The 16,992-nt window shown below is 58.9% G+C and overlaps 1 protein-coding gene across 2 annotated transcripts in view; it reads right to left on the minus strand.

The window, feature by feature from the left end:
* The window catches only part of RASGRF1 (Ras protein specific guanine nucleotide releasing factor 1), a 97,277-nt gene extending 86,979 nt beyond the window's left edge, over positions 1 to 10,298 (minus strand). The window contains exon 1 of one of the 2 annotated variants that reach the window (XM_040493447.1): positions 10,203 to 10,298. In XM_040493447.1, coding sequence (XP_040349381.1) covers positions 10,203 to 10,241 — 39 coding nt within the window. In that variant the 5' untranslated portion in view covers positions 10,242 to 10,298. Of the gene's footprint in view, positions 1 to 8,859; positions 9,464 to 10,202 lie in introns of those variants that run through there. The other variant, XM_040493446.1, reaches the window with a different exon arrangement.
* Positions 10,299 to 16,992: the final 6,694 nt, after the last annotated feature.

Consider the following 16,992-nt stretch of genomic DNA (forward strand, 5'->3'; position numbering starts at 1 on the left):
GCCCTGTTCCCCGGCCCCTGCAGGGAGGGGTCCTGTCCCACCCGGGCCAGGTCATCCCGGAGTGTCCTCGGCTCCCCCCCCCACCCCCACTGCTTCTGCAGCAAAGAACTCGCTCCTCAAATGCTGGCCGCTCCCCCAGCCACGCCGGTCTCGTGCCCGCCACACGGCACTCCACTAGTATGGCTTTCCTGAGCGGGCCTGCTCGCTGGCAGGACTGGCCTCCCCGGGCCGGCGGTGCTCCCGCCTCACTCCTTGGACCGACCAGCTGTCCCGCTCCTGATGCCCCACCCCATCCCATACGGCTCATCACGAGGGGTCTGGATCCTGCCCCTGCTCCGAGGGGCCTCAGAGCTCTCCAGCTGGAATCCTCCCAGGGCCTGGTTACCACACCGGGCTCGGCCTGGTCCCCGGGGCCACGTGTCTGTCTCAGGTCCCATCCAGCTCCCGCCTCCCATGGAGCTTGGGCTGTGTGTCCCTGCGGCCCTCCCCGGCCGGGACTGAGGCCCGCTGCTGCCAACACCTCACGGCTCACTGCTGGCCTGGCCAGAACGGGGATGAGTGGCTACAGGGCCGGCCCCCTCAGAGTCAGCCTTGAACTAGGCGGTGCTCAGCCCGGGGCCTGGGACCCATATCAGCCTCCACGAGCCTCTACTGCCGGGTGGTCTCTGTCTGAAGCTACTCCTGCCCGAGGAGCCAGGGCCACGGAGGTCCTGCGTGGCTGGTCCGGCACGAACATCTTTCAGTCCGTTGCCACCCCCCCGCAGACCCGTCCCGGCCTGGCCCTGCCACCGACCAGATCTCAGGACATTTTCCAAATTCAGGAACGGGCTCCAGTGTGGCATCGGCCTCTGTCAGGAAGCCGGTGGGAAACTTCTTGGGGGGAAGGGCCGGCTCAGTAGCCAGGCACACGGGCCTCCGCGGGCCCCTACGGCCCCCACGCAATGTCCCACAGCTCCCTTCCTGCCCAAGCTGCCCTGCTGCCCCCCGGCTGGGCTCCCACAGACCCGGGCTCTGCTCTGCACCGGCACTGGCCCCCCTGTGCCGCCGCTGTCTACCAGAGGCGGGGGGGGGGGTCCTCGCTGGATGGCGAGCCCCTCCAGGGCAGGCCCTTCCTTCTGCCCCATCCTCCTGGCCCCGGGCAGCACGGGCCTGGCTCCCAGGAGGCACCAGCAACTCTGCGGAACAGAACGCCACTCCTGCTTCTAGAAGTCTCTTCCTCGTTACTTCAGGGGAAACCCGGTGGCCAAAGTGCTTCTCCTGGCGCCTGCCTAGGGATGACGGTCACTGAGCATCAGGAAAAGGGGAGGCCTGGCCCAGACCTGCCCCTGCAAGTGTGAACCCACCCACCGGGCTGAGCCCGGCTTCCGCCTCCCGCCGTGACGCCCGCCGTGAGGCGCCTGGCCTTCCCCCCGCTGCTGGGAATGTGTGTGAGGGGGAACTGTGTGTCGCGGATGCTCTGGTTGCACCCAGGCAGATGGCCTGCGGGACACAGCGGCTGGAGGCAGACGGCGGGGACGCCGGGGCTCCGCCCGCAGGCACAGGAGGCCGGCACTTGCCTGCTGCCACTGGGCTGAAGCCACGTGACTGGCCTCGTCCACTGAGCTGAGGCCAGAGCGGGTCACTCCTGGGCGGGGGGCGGGGGGGGGTGGCCGCAGAGGCAGGTGTCAGCGCGAATCTCCATCAGCCTGGGCCCCCAGTGATCACGGCGCCCGGCGCACGGGGCGGGAGAGGCACCGACAAGAGACACACGTTCCCGCGTTCACGCAGATGGCGGTTGTTACGGCAGCTGAGCGCGGCCCGTCCTGACTAGTGCACGGCCCGGAGGCCACCCCCACGTCCCGGTGAGGGGGGACGGCAGCCTGGACCAGAGCTGGGGGAGGCAGACGCCAAGTGGGTGGGGCTGAGACGTGCAGGGGGCAAGACGGACGGGGCTGGGGTGGCCAGCAGGGATGGAACGGGCTCCTGCGGGCATCGCTCCCCGTCCCCGCGCCGGGGACAGACTTGCCGAGACCTTCCCAGAAGCGCCCAGGTTCTCCGGGTGAAGAATTACCACCCATCTTAATATCTGGGCTCAGGGCCTGCTGTCACTGGCGGCAAGCCCGTCAGAGCCGCCAGGCCCCGGGGTCGCTGCTCTGCTGAGCGAGAGGCTGGTCACGCAGGCGGAACCCGAAGCCGCAGCAGCCACCGCTTACTGACGAGACCCACTGGCTGTGCCAGCGCTTTTCAAAGAGCCACTGGTTGAAGCCTCGGAGCAGGGGGCCGAGGGAGGCTCCATCACGGCCTCCACCTCACAAGCAGGCAGGCCGTGGCTCAGGGAGCGTGACCATCCCCCAGCTACGAGGAGGCAGAACCCGCAGGAACGCCGGTCCGCGTGGCTCGAAGCCTGTGGCTACCACCTAATGCTGCCTCCCTGCCTGGGCGGGGTGGCTCGTCCTCAGTGAGCGAGCTGACGACCGGGCTCTGCATCTGAGGGGCCGTGTGCCCCTCTCTGGGGAGGGGGTGGGCATGCCCACTGCACCACAGGTGCCCGCGTGGAGGCGTCTGGGCCCCTCCCGGGTCCACGTGTCCCCGGCACTCCCGCATACACTTCAGGGGGCTGAGTCCTGTTCTTGGCTGTGTGCACATGGGCGCCGGCTCCGGGCTCCCACGGGTTCCGGGGAGACCGGACCGTGGGATGTGGATGCCTGTCTTGGCCTTGACGCTCATGGGATTCGAATTGCGAGGCTCCCACCCAAGCAGAAACAGAAGCTGCTTCGTAGAAGTCACCGGAGCGACAGTGACATATTTTCACTTGCTGCTGATTCTTTTTCTTGGCAGAGAATGGTAAACTCCACCACCACCCCCGGCCCAGGCCTGTGTGCTGAGCGTGGTGGAGGGCTCAGGTCCCGGAGGCAGGCGGGCGAGGGGCCCGGGTCCGCCTGCCGGCTCTGCCGCACGCTCTCTGTAATCCCGAGGGAGTCCCTGACGTCTCTGAGGCTCAGTTTTGTCGTCTCGAGAATGGGTCAGCAGTGGCTGCTGAGAGGACTCAGCAGGGGCCGGATGTGAAACCGCACCCTGGTGCCCGGCACGGATCAGAGGTGCTCCGCGAACCGTGTTCCCCACTCTCCTGTGCTCACTGGTCTAGCGTCGTGAAGCGCTCGGTGACAAGGTCACCCATGGCCAAGTCCGCGTTCACTCCACGTGAGAGCTCAGGCCGCAGAGCGCTGCCTTTGGGTGAAGATGAAACTTCCTGAAGCCACTAGTAAAGATGACGTTTCACGTGGGCCCCTACTATGGACAGTGGTTAAAAGCGGGGCTGCTCCCTCTGATGAGGGCTGTGGCCCCCACTCCACTGCCCTGGTGGTGGTCACCGAGGGTCCCTGCAGAAGCCCCAGGGATCCTCAGATGGCAGGGAAGCCCTAGGTTAGGGGCCGAGGAGAGGGGCCTGTGTGTCGCGTCACAGTCACCGGGTGGACAGGAGGCCCAACCCCGACCTCCGCTCTCGGGCCTCGGCAAACGCTCCGGGCCCGTCCTCCTTCCACGAGGGTGCAGTGACAGAACTCTCTTGGAAGCGTCAGGAACCGAGCTGTGGGTGTGGGCACCCCGGCAAGTCGGCATCCACGGTGCTGGCTGCCTTTGCGGAGGGGGCAGGGACGGTGGCCGGGCCAGGCCGGGCACGTGTCGGTCCAGCCAGACCCTCCGAGCGCCCCCTTCCGGCAGTCCGGCCCGTCGGCGCCTACCCTGCTGGCCCGGCGGCCTCTGTCTCTGTGAGTAGCCTCCCCACACTTGGGGTCACTGCACCTGCAGTCACCACACCCGGGGTCACCTCACTTGACCTCCTGGGATGGACTCGCCATCCTCCGCCACCCCCCACCCCGGGTCTGCTCCCCTCCCATGTCTCTCTCTGCTGGTGGCACCGCGTCTGCCCCAGGCTGAGGTCGGCAGTCGGACGTCAGGTTCCACCCTGTCCAGCTGGACCGCAGGTCCTGCCAGGGGCACCTCAGTGTCTGTAAACAGTCTCTGTTGTAAAGACCCGGCTGCTGCCCGGGGTTCAGCAAGCCCCCCAACTACTAGCTACGACAGCCCCATCGGCCTCTGCCCTGGCTGGCCCCGATCGCCTGCACCTGTGTTCTGGGGGGGGTTTCCCCCGATTTCGTGCACCTGCGTTCTGGGGGTGGTGTCCACTCACAAACCACCGGCCAAACACACGGTCTTTGCAGACCGTGACAATGGCGTGGATGGAGAAAAGCCCCGGCGTGTGGTGAGAGAAGCCTAAGGAGGTGGCTTCTACGCTGAGACCTCGGAGGCAGGACTTGGTCACTGAAGGGCCTGGGCTGGGAGGTCATTCCAGGCGGAGGAAGTATCTGCTAAGGCCCTGAGGTAGGAAAGCAGAGGCTGGTGCAAGGTGTGGAGGGGCAAAATGTGGACGGTGGGGCAGGGCTGGGGGGGGGGGGGCAGCGGCTGGGTCCCGAGGGTGCCCCAGGTCATGGCTGGGAGTTCGCATTTTTTCCTAAAGGCAACGGGAGCCACTGATGGCCTCACAGGCTTGGTGCCGCGACCTGACATGCGGTTAGACCACCCTGGTGGGGGCTGTGTGGAGGGGGGGTGAGGGGGATAGCGTGAGCGAGGGTGTTCAGTGACCCCAGCTGGGCACGAAGCAGGGGAGGGAGAGCTCCCAACACTTGGCCGTAACTATGGGAGTGAGCCCAGGGAGGGCTCCCCACCCCACCGCGAGCTCTTTGAAGACCAACATTAAGCTTTATTTTTCTCTGTAGCCGCAGGACTGAACCCGGGTCTGGCGCCTCGAGCCCGAATGTTTGTTACACAAATGGTAGTGTATTTTAGTGCAGCTGTGTGTCCTCTGGTCCGGTCCCATCACCCACTGTCACCAAGCAGACGAGCAGTGACCTGGCATTTCCTTGTCCCAGTTAAGGTATAATTACCGAGCCTCTTCAACCTCGTTTTAGCTCTAGAGACGTAGGGGGGATGGAACGGGCACCCCACACAGTTAACCCTGGGGCCCCGCACCTGCCGGGTCGGGCGGGGGGGGGGGCGCGCCGTGGGCCCTTCTGCAGGTGCCAGCGTCCGCAGTCCGAGCCCCGGTTCTGCGTCTCAGGGGGCTGCTTCCGGCACAACCTCACCCCCTCCCTCCAGGTTTGCAGTTTTCTGATTGGCTGAGAAGCTGAATGTGCTAGAGCAACGGGAGGGCAAGCTTCGTGGCGAAGACAGTGCCGTAGCTGCGGACCAGGAGAGCCCGAGGAGTCTCAGCTCGGCCCCCGCCTTGCCGGTGGCACCGCCAGCCAGTTTCCTCATCTGTAAATCGGGCACGCTTGCAGCTTTAGGACTGTTGTTGTTGTGAACGCTCCAGGCCGACCAGGAACACGTCCCGTGAGGAGCGGGAATGGGCTCCACCTTATCTCCGGGGAAAGGCACCCGGTTGGGGGGAGGGGGGACAATCGGTGCTCTGGGCTCCCCCACCCCCCTGGCCTCTGGAGCCTCCACCCACATCAGTGCTGAGGTTCCCGTGGAAGGGGCCTGTGTCCCTTCCCATCTGTCCTAAGTGAATCGGGAAGAGCCTGGGGTCCGCGGCTGGACCCCCTGTGGTTGGTGGGGCGAGGAAGGGGCTGGGGTTGGATGGGCAGGGTTGCCTGGTGAGAAGCTGAGGCCGGAAGCTGTATTTCAGGGGGCTCAGCACGAGGGTGGGGCGCTCAAGGCCAGAGCAGGGCTCCCACACCAAGGGTCAGCCTGTAGGGAGGCTGAATCCAAACCCGAAGTCCAGGGCACCGGTGTTGGGAGGAGAGGAAGTCAGCACTGAGCGAGCAGGGGCAGGAGGTGACCGCAGCCGTGCCAGTCCGCCTTCATGAGGTGTGGGCTCCCAGGTCAGGGCTCCAGCACACCGGGGCTGCATGAGGTGTGGTCAGACCTGCACGGAAGCAGCCAGAGGCCAGGGCATCCCCCGAGGCTGAGCCTGGTGCTGGGGTCTGGGCTCCCAGAGCACCTGCATTCCGTCCTGCTGGAGAATCTGCACCAGGCGAGTGCCCGTATTTGGGGTCTGAGGGCCGTGACCATCCAGCTTCCTAGGCCCGCGACACAGTGACAGGACCTGGACCTAGCACGCGGCAGGCCCCAGGGCACGAAGCGTTGAATTAACACGAGAGACCCCGAGTTCGGCTCTACAGGTGCTCCCTGTGCACCTACTATGTGCTCTGTTCCTGACGCATTCCTGCCTGTCCGGGGGGAAGCCACCTGCTTCGACCCAACACAAAGACATCCTGGTAACACGGCGGCTTCACAGATACCGGCCGGTCCGGTCAGCCCGGGCACCTCCGAGGCCCTGACCAGGGCACCCCACCACACGCCCAGCCGGTTCCGAGTCCGGGCTTCCTGTGGGCCCATATGCCAGGCAGGCCCGGTGACAGGATGGCTCGGAGCCAGGCTCGCACGCTGGGGCCCCGGGGGGTGCCATGGGGCACCCAACCCGGTGAGAGATACAGGTCAGCTGCTGAGACTATCGGTTTTACTCTGAAATTTAGAACCGAAACGTTACAAATTCTTACACACACGCACAGGCCAGAGAAGGTGAGTGGACTTTTCCCGCTCCGGAGCAGGACAGAAGGGACATCTAACGCAAGTGCCTGAGACCAAAGCACATGTCCCTAACGGAATCTGCACCCAAGCTGGGCCGCATCAGATCGTCACCTCCTAATCTTCTCACACCACGAGCCCGCTCTCTGAACACATCTGGGGATGCCCGATCGGTGGCATTCTGGGGACACAGCCCTTAACATGTGAGCAGATCATCTCTGGGTTTTGCACTCCTGTCCTGTCCAAAATCTGCCGCTACCAAGATTCGTTACCTGAGCCAAGACTGATTTGGGATCAACACAAGATCTCCTTTTCAGGAATTGTTAGACACTGGATGAATTCTAGGTCTGATTCTGCCCTGACTTACTCTGTGGGGATAGGTGACCCCCACTCTCTGGTCCCGTTTGGCTATGTGTGAACTCTCTCTGAGCTGCCTTTTGGCTTTAACATTCTGTGTCTGGCCTTTATTCCCCGCCCAAGTGGGTAATGGAGATCCGACTACAATTTACTTAGATCCAGCTAAAACGTGTTGTGAGCGTGCTTTCACGTACGTTATTCGCCCGCGTTCCAGAAATCTCAGAAAAGTAGGTGCTATTATCTCCGTTATCTAGATTACAAAACAGAGGCTCAGAGAACTTGAGCGTGTGCGCTGAGGTCGTGGCGCGGAGACCCAGTCTCAGGCCTGCCTCCAGCTTCCTCCACCCCCCTATCCAGCCCTCTGCTCTGGTGTGGGGGATGCAGGTGGGCTCCAGCTGGGCCTGGGGCTGCAGGCTGCCGGCAGGCGCAGGTGGACTTGGGCTGGCAAAGGTTGGCAATGTTCCGGAAGGCCCGTGAAGACAGCCTATCGAGGGCTGAGAGCGGCGTCTTTGGCCCAGCCTGGGTCTGACTCTCCCAGGTGAGTCCTCTAGGCCCCGTCTGTGCTTGGAGCCCAGGAGCTGCCAGCTTTCTGCTCAGCTTTGCCATCGGCGAGCCTCTCCCTGCCGTGTGGCCTGCCGTCCCCAGAGATGGGCCCTCGAATATTCTTGTCCACATTTCCCAGTCCCCAGAAATCATCCAACGCCAGCAGACAAGGGCAAGGAAGGAAGGGGCGTACTGCAGACGCCGGGCTCAGACCCGTCCCCACAACACGGTGGGCCGGTTCGAGCAGGGTTTTTATTCCCGACACTTGGGCCACTTCCATCACCGCTGGTCTCCATGCAGCAGTGGCTTTGAGACCCCAGTGCTCTTTTCTGAGCCTGAGCGGCCGACTGGTGGTATGACACTGGACAAGTAAATTTCTCCCTGTGGGCCTCAGCATCCTCCTCCAGGCAACAGCCAGCTGGTTGGAGCCCCCACGGATCTCGGGTCCCTTCCAGCGATGACATTTTAGGAACCACTGTCTTTGACTTTCCCTTCCCAGAGGCATGGAAACGGAGCAGTCGCCTCTGGAGAGCGCATCGAGCTTAAAAATTGCCCTCGCTCTCGGTTGCTCCTCCCTCCCTCCCTCCACGCCAGAGGCGCACCCCCACCCCGCCCTGGCCCTCGGGCAAATCCAGGCCCGGCCCCGTAGTCCTGCAGCTCGGGAAACGCGAGGGCAGCGGGACTGCGGCGGTGGCGGAGTCGCAGCGGGAGGGGGAGGAGAGCAGCGCCCGCCTGTCCCGCGGCCTCCGCAGCAGCCCTGGCCCTGGTCCCCGCGCGCCAGAGGGGGTTCCTGGCACAGCCGGGTCTGGTGCTCGGGCCTGGGGCCGGCCGGGAGCTCATCGCGCCCGATGGCACCGAACCGACCCCAGCGGCCCGCAACCCCCAACTCGGCAGAGCTAGGGCGGGCTCTCCACTCCGAGCGGCTGTGGAGCAGGGGACCCAGGCGCTCGGACGCCTCCGTCTCGCCCTCTCCAGGCCTGGAGCAGACTGTCGGAGCTGTCGGGGGCCGCGGGGTGGCAGTGGGGGCGGGGGGCACCATTTCTGGCTGGATGTCGGTCCTCATTCATCGCCTATCCCCGGTCCTCCGGAACCCCGTCTCCTCCCGCACCCCGTCGCCCCCCAGCGCCTCCGCGTCTCGGCCCCTGTGTCCCTGCCTCCCACGGAGCTCTCCGGGTGAAGGGCAGCCGCAGCCCGCGCCTACTCCCTGCCCGCAGTCCCTGCCCCCTCTGCCCGCCGCGGGGTCACCCGCCCGCCAGGGCCCAGCCTCCGCTCGCACCGAAGGCGCCCAGAGGGGAGGGACCAAAGTTCGGGCGCCGAGGGCCGGCGGAAGGCCCCGGGGTGCCGAGGGTGGCCGCGGCGGGGGCGCTGGGAGGTCAGACGCGGCGGCGGCCTCACCTGTTTCTCCAGCGGCTCCTTGGCCGAGAGCGCAGGCTTGGGGGAGGGCGCGCGGTCGCAGACGCAGCCCTCCAGCAGGTAGAGCCCCGAGGGCCGCGAGCTCGAGTCGCTCTCGAAGTAGAAGAGAAGGTTCTGCAGCAGCGCGAACCACTTGGTTTGCCATTTTGTGTTGTCCGAACTCCGCTTGCTCAGGTAGCCTTTGCGCGTGCCGTCCTTGCGCGCCAGCAGTCCCAGGGACGCGACGTGGCCATCGTTCAGCCGGATCCCCTTCTGCATGGTGCTCGGAGGCCAGCGAGACCCCACGCGCTTACATCTTCTCCGCGCGACACCCCGCGGCCCCCCGTCCGTGCGCGCGGCGCGCTGCCTCTCTCCGGCGCTCGCTCGCTCGCTCGCTCCTGGTCGCTCTCCCCTCCCCCCAAATATCTACACGCCGGGAGCTGGCGCCGGGCCGCGGCTTCTGGAAGAGAGATGTACCATTCCCCGCCGGAACTTCTTCTCCGCCCCGCGGCGCCCCCGGGCCCCGGAGAGGCCGCCCGACCCTCCCCCGGCGCCGGGCAAACTGAGGGACTGGCGAGCTGCGCGCGGGCGAGGGGCAGGCGGAGTCATGTGACGCCGATCCCTCGAAGAGCCCGTGTGAGCAGCGCGGACAGAGACACGCACGCAGCCCGCCGAGGCGCAGAGCGGCGCGCAGGCTGCACCTTGGCGCCCCCTCCCCCTCCCCGGACGCGGACGCACACACAAGCACACGCGCAAACCCTGCCCCTGTCCCCGCGGTCTCCCCTGCTCCCCTTCGGGTGCTAAAAACCAAATCAGATCAATTTGCGTTTAACCCCATGGAACCCCGGAGGCTTGCCATCCTGGGAGTCTGCCTCTCTGCGCCCCACCGCGGCGCACTGGCGACCCGGGGTTAAGTTCCAGTTTTCATTTTCTCTTCCAAAGGCTCCCTCCCGGTACTTTATTTTTCTAATCCGATGTGGATGGAAGAGGGTGGTGGTTGGCGAAATAGCTCTGAAGGAGCTTTCGGTCCTATTCTTTGCGTAAACGGCCGGGTCACATTCATTTCAGGGTCCAGCCGCACTCCCGGCGGCTTCCCCAGCGACCTGAGGACCGCACAGGGGGTGCGGTGGGGGAGGGGTTAGGTGAGCGCTCATTTTATTTTGTTTCATTTTGCGCGTTGCCATAATTACCGGCGCCACCCCCCTCCCCTGCGCCCCCGAGGTCTAGCAGGCGAGCCGCCGCCGGGAGTTTTCTGCAAATACCCCCCCAAAGCCTAAAGGCGGGCTTCAAACGCAGGCGCCGGGGACCATGGGAGCCTTCAAATAGCTGCGCTGGCGCAATGATACCTTAATGATAGATTTTCCGTTCTTATTTTTAGCTCCCATTCGCCTACACAGTTACACGGCATTTATCCGGGAACGTCACCGCGCCCGCATGCTGCACCGGCAGGGCGCGCGGGCCGCCGGGCGAGAGGGGCGCCGGGGCGGGGAGCGCGCACCGCCGGCTGCCGCAGAGGGACCCAGGGGGGCGCCCGGCCCGGCCCAGCGCGCTGGCGGCGGCGGAGGGCGGCCGCGCGGCCCCGAATTGGGAGGGAAGGAAGGAGGGAGGGAGGGAGGGAAGGAAGGAGGGAGGAACACCATCTTACAGCACCGAACCTGCGAGCACCCCTCCCCGCCGGCGCGCAAGCGCGCACACACACATATACACACACACACGCACACGCTCACACGCTCACACACACGCTCACACCGCCCTGGGCTGGCGCAGGGAAGGGGCCCAGGAATCAGGTAGCCGTGGGGAGGAGGCCCGCCGACTCCGCTCAGAGGAGACGCCGCGCGCGGTCCTGGGCACCAGGCTCCGGCCTGCCTTCCTCCGGGGAAAGCGCTGGGGAGCGAGACCGTGTTAACCTTAATGCGCCCTCTTAGCGTCCACGCTCCCCGTGCGCGCGGACTCTGCAAGGAGCCGGTTCTCTTCACGAATAATAAAAACAAAAGAGGCGAGATGGCTAAGCCTCCCGGTTCATTCTTCATTTTCCCCAGAGGGACCCTCCGCTGTGACCGCCTTTGCTTCTTTCTCGCCCTCTTTGGGGAAGCAGTTTCCAGGAGTGAGGTTCTTAACCCCGGCTCTCATCTAAACTCCTTCGTTGGGCCTGTTGATAGTGAGGCCCACAAAACTCCAGGAAGGGGCAGTCTGGTCAGGGCACTCCACAGATAGGTCAAGTCGTTTAACCCTTCGGCCACCCTGTGGGGTAGGTGGCCCCAACCCCACCAGCTCTGTCGTCCAGTTGGGGAAAACGAGGCTCGGAGGGCAGAGCTGGGGTTTGAACTGCGTCGTCTGTCCCCAGGGTCTGTGTACAGCCGAGGGGGTAGTCCCTGGGTTTCGGGGTGGGGCTTTTATCCTAAGATGGGGCAGGACCTCTCAGGTGGGCCAGAGCCCAGGTTGGGCCTGCAGGGCAGCCACTGTGACAGAGACCCTAAGGCACCTGAGACTGCACACAGAAATCACCTGGGGTGTGTGACAAGCAGGCACGAAAGGCTGTGAGTGGTTTACGTGCTCTCCTGGGTGGTTTTAATGTGCAGCAAAGTCAGACACCCACCAGCATGTGGCGGGCCCAGGGATTCTGTCGTGGGCACCGGAATCGCCAGGGGTCTTGTTAAAATACGGGCCCTCCTTGCGGGCAGGGTCTGAGAGCCTGCGTGTGAGTGAGCTCGTTGGCGATGCGACCCGGCTGGACCGCAGATCGCCTTTGGAGGTGTTCATTCATTCATCCACCCATTCATTCGTTCATTCCCTCATGCACGCCTGTCCTGGCAGCGCTCACTGAGCCCCCAGCCTGGGCCGCTGGGCCGCTGGGGACGCAGGGATCCACAGACCACAGCCCCTGCGCCCTGGCATTCAGGCCTCCAGTGCTCCTCTCCCACAGCGCGCTCAGTGTGCCCCCGGGGGGGGGGGGAGCACCTTCCCCTGAGTCTGGGGACACGTCTCTGTAGACGAGGACGCATGAAGGAGCATGAAGGAGCATTTTGGCGGGTTTGATGGCCCCACATAGAAATGGCTAGCAGATGACAGGGACTTCGGCCTGGCCAGACCCCTGCGAAGTCCTCCCGGCAGGTTTTCTACTGCACTTTGCACGAAGTCAGCTTGCGCGTTGCTTGCGATGGGTGGTCTGTGGGTCTGGCTGGTCTGTGGGTCCGCCCGGCTTCGGGCCTGGGTGCCCGAGGACTCCTGGGGCCTGCGTGCGCCCTCCGCTGTGTGCGTGGGAGCTTCTGGGTGCTGCTGTACGTGTCGTCTGTGTGCACACACGTATGCCCTGTGAGTGGTGAGCGGGTAGGTGTAGCATTTGGAGAAGCTTTGCTCTTCTCGCACTGTGTTAAAAAAACACAGCTTCCACGTCACCTAAAGGAAATGCAGAAGTAAGTATGTGGACTCGGAAGCGTTTTTGGCAATGGAGGTCTGGCCGGGAGGGTTTGCTGCTCTAGCGCCGGGGCCCGCGGGTCGGTTCTGCCAGGCACCCGCGTGCGGACACAAGGGCTTCTCGCCTTCACTCCCCAGCCGGGGACCATAACCGTGTTATTCTGTCTGATGGTAGATGTAATAAGGCTCTTTGTCAAACGTGAACATGGAAAATAAAAGGACAACTCTTCCACGGTTCTTTGGTTTTTTTTCTTGGTTTTTTTTCTCGCTAATTTTCTTGACTTTTTTCTACGCTAATATATTTGCCGAAATGGGCTTCCGCAAACACAAGCTATTTAAAATCTCCATCTCGCTCGCTCCCTTCACTTCACAGTGTGTGGGGACAAGTTTTCATATTACCGTGAATTTAATGAACAGATTCTTCATGCTTAGGCATTTCTGCTGTTTTTCCGTTCGTGGTTTTTGGAAATAACACTGCAGTTAATATCTTTGTGTATACATTTCCCTCCCTGTGGCCACATTCCTGAAAGTGGTATTTCTGGGTTAAGGAACGTGCGTTTGAAACACGGGTACATATTATACTAGATTTCCAGGGAGGTCACTTCCTCTGCGTGGCTACCCCGGGTGGATGGGAGGCACACGTCAGCACCCTCCTGTCACTCCTGGATGGCTGTGCTATGCACCTCTTGAAATTTGCCCGTTTTGAAAGGGCAAAATGACATCTCCTTCTTGTATTAATTTTTACTTCTTTTATTGCTTGTGAGGTTAGACTTTTTTTGTAATTTTTTAATGTTTATTTTTGAGAGAGAGAGAAACAGAGTACAAGTGGGGAAGGGGCACAGAGAGAGAGACACAGAATCTGAAGCAGGCTCCAGGCTCTGAGCTGTCAGCACAGAGCCTGAGGTGGGGCTCGAACCAATGAACCGTGAGATTATGACCTGAGTTGAAGTCCGACTGAGTCAGCTTAACTGACTGAGACACCCAGGTGCCCCAAGACATTTTTAAATGTTTATGATCCTTTGCACTCCTTCTTTTGTGAATTTCTTGTTAACACCTTTTTCCAGATGTGTTAATATTTTTCTTGTTGATTTGCCACAGTCCTTTATATAGGAGGGAGCTTAGCCATCAGCTATAGTGCGCGTTGCAAATAATTTCCACAGTCTGTTGATTGTCCTTAATCTTGCGTATATCTACTATGCCTGCATATTGTGTATGTCTTTATACAGGCTGTAAGAAATTTTACAGTCTGAACTGTATAGACAAATATTTTTCCTTATGGTTTCTGACTTTCGACTCTCCCTGTCTGCAGACCCCCTTCCCCTGTCCTTGTACCAATTCCTTCAACACTGAAACATATCTGTCCACACTTTCTATTTTTATGGTTTCATTTTTTCCACTTACAATTTTTTAATGTTTATTTATTTTTGAGAGACAGAGAGACAGAGCACGAGCCAGGGAGGGGCAGAGAGAGAGAGAGATGGAGACACAGAATCTGAAGCAGGCTCCAGGCTCTGAGCTGTCGGCACAGAGCCGGATGTGGGGCTCGACCCCCATCACTGTTTTTTTTTTTTTGTTTTCTTGGTTTTTTTGTGTTTTTTTTTAAGAGAAGAGGGAGGGGAGAGGGAGAGAATAGAGAGAATCCCAAACAGGCTCCAGGTTCAACGCAGTGTGGAGCTTGACAGGGGACTGGATCCCATGACCCTGGGTTCATGACCTGAGCCGAAATTAAGAGCCAGACGCTCAACTGGCTGAGCCACTCAGGTGCCCCTCACTTTTCATTTTTAAAGTGTTTCTAAATATCATTCACGTTTATTCGTCAAGATTAATTCATTACATATCAATTACATCTGAGTAAAAAAAAAGATTAATTCATTTCTCCTTTGTCACATTCTAGAAGAGTCTCATTGAGATTTTTACTGGAATTACATTGAAAATATTTATTAATTTAGGAAGAATTAATACTTCTACTATGCTTTGTCTTCTTTTTTTTAATTAAAAAAGTTTTTTTTTTTTTAACGTTTATTCATTTTTGAGAGACAGAGAGAGACAGAGCGTAAGCAGGGGAGGGGCAGAGAGAGAGGGAGACACAGAATCCCAAACGAGCTCCAGGCTCTGAGCTGTCAGCGCAGAGCCCGACGTGGGGCTCGAACCCACAAGCTGTGAGATCATGACCTGAGCCGAAGTCGGACGCTCAACCGACTGAACCACCCAGGTGCCCCACGATGCTTTGCCTTCTTATTCAAGAAAAAAGTTTATTACTCCAATCTTTGTCCTTTAAAGTTTTCTGATAGAATTGTACACGTTTTGTTATATTTGTCTTGTATACTTCCTGTCTGATTTATTTCTGGGAGTTACATTTTGTGGCTTCTAATAAACATGATTTTTTCTATATTTTAAAAACCTGGACGTTATTCATATTTAAGAAAGCTACTGTCATTTGTACATTTATTTTGTAAGCCACCACTATCCCGAATTCTTCTTGTTTTTAAAATTTTAATTTATCTCTTTGGGTTTGCCAATCGGGCAGTTGGAAAACATTTACAATATTTAGGTATGCTTATATTTCCTAGAAAACCCCCGTTTAACCCTGGTGAATTTTTACATTATCACGGTTTTATTTTGTCTCTTTTTGAGTCAATCCTGGTGATTTATCATTTCCAAAATCAAAGACTGAACTGAACATTTACTTGCTATTCTGGTTTTCTCCGTCTGTGTTTCCCCTTTCTTAGGTACTGATTTTGTGTCTTATATTACCTGTCTTTCCCCGAAAAGGCTTTAATTTTATTATTATTGTTGTGACGTCTTTAAATATATTTGTTAGCTCTGTTTTTCTAGTTTGTTAGTATACACCCATGTCTTTATTAAACTCTTTCTCCTGCTTTCTTTAGATTTGTTTGTTGTTTCCTTCAACCTCTTGAGTGTGTAACTTATTTATTTTTATCATTTCTGGTTAGTATTTAAGACCATGCAGTTTCTTTTAAGTGCAGATTTTTCCAGACCCAATGAGATTGCTATACAATCATATATAAAATATGTTTTCTATATATTATACGTAAAACATATATGCTGTATAAAATAGATAACATATGTTTAAACATTAAACCTAATGTAATTATATGTGGTCTGTACTCTGTCTACATTTGAAATGTATTTCTGTCTCTCTCGTGCCCTGTACGTGGTCAGTTCTGTGACTGCCCCCCGGGCCCTGGGAAAGAGGGCACGTGCTCTGTTCACAATGTATTACAGTTTGATGAATGTCCAGCAGGTCAACTTTAGAAATTGTATTCTCCAGGAACAAATCTCTAATTCCAGTTTCTGTTCAGGGCAGTTGGGCACAGAAGCGGCAGACGTGTTTGGTCGCGAGCAGCAGGCCCAGGAAGGCCGTGTTCACAGTCCAGTGTCCCCGTAGTCCAGACCCCCTGGGACTCGCTCACGATCGGCACCAGTGGCACTGGAAGCAAATATAAAACCAGTGCCCACGTGCTGCAACGCTCCGACTTCCCAGAGTCACACACACACACACACACACACACACACACACACACACGCCTGCCCCCGCCCTTTCCATCCCCTGAACATGGACACTGCATTCTACCTTCCAGTCAACTTGGCTTCCTGGCCCATCGAGGATGAGGGGCGGACGGTTCCCCGCCGAGGGAGCCAAGTATGTGGTTGACAGTGAGTTGGGAGAAGCATCTGTCTGTCCCCACCGAACAGAACACAGAGCACAGCACTACAGACAGAGGTGCACGAGTCTGTGCGGGGCACCTCCGGGTACCACTCAGCTCTTGTCTGGCAGCTCCCCGCCCTGGGGGAGGGGGTGGGAAGCAGTCCCTGGTATCAGCTCAAGGGCATCTGATTGGGTCTGGCCCAAGAGACAGGTTTGTCTGGAGGGAGCGAGAGTAGGTTGGGGGCACCTCCCTCCTGCCAGCTCTGTCTCCAGGGACCGGTGGCTGCCCTCTCCCTTGCTCCTCGGGACCGAGGGCGGTATTCATTCCCGGGAAGAGCGTTATCTCTGGTGGCTTCCCTACTCCCAGCCCTGACCTTTGGAAATCGTCCCTTTATTATGTGCTTCTCTCGAATGATCCAATTTGAATGTTCTCTCTGTTTCCTGCTGGATCCTAACTGATGCAGAGCTGGTGGGAAACTGGGGAATAAGTCAGGCCGACCTCCTCATCTTTTGCTTGGGAAGTGATACACTCAGGGCCACCCAGGAAGTTCATGGCTGGCTAGAAGCAGAATTCAGGTCTCTGGGGGGCTTGCCCTGCATTCTTGCCTCCCCACTATTCTTTCTTTGGATCAAATTGTGTTACATATATAGCCTAGGATTGACTTATAAACATGGGAGAATATAAAAAAATAAGTCAAAGATTTACCACCCCCTTCACTGGAATCAGGCCCAGCTAATCTGATCTTTTGAGTCATTTTAGGGGGAGTGGGAAGGGAAGTAGGCATATGTGCTCTGCATCTCATTTTAATTCAATATTCTTCTTATCTTTATGTTCTACTTTTTGTGATGAGAAGTTACTGGAGTGAACAAATAGGACAGGGGCGTGCGTGTGCAGACTGTTGAGAAAAACTTGCAATCAGAAATGTCTGGTGCTTAAGAGAGAAGGCAAATCTTTAGCTATTTGCAGGGTTCACCTCCCCAGAATGGCACAGTTATAGAGTTCTAGAATGTTCTGGAGGAGAGGCTTTACTGAATCAGGAGGTGAGAGTAGT

The sequence above is a fragment of the Herpailurus yagouaroundi genome, unplaced genomic scaffold (assembly GCF_014898765.1).
Source record: "Herpailurus yagouaroundi ecotype Mexico unplaced genomic scaffold, PumYag 185, whole genome shotgun sequence".
In the NCBI taxonomy this organism is placed as follows: domain Eukaryota; kingdom Metazoa; phylum Chordata; class Mammalia; order Carnivora; family Felidae; genus Herpailurus; species Herpailurus yagouaroundi.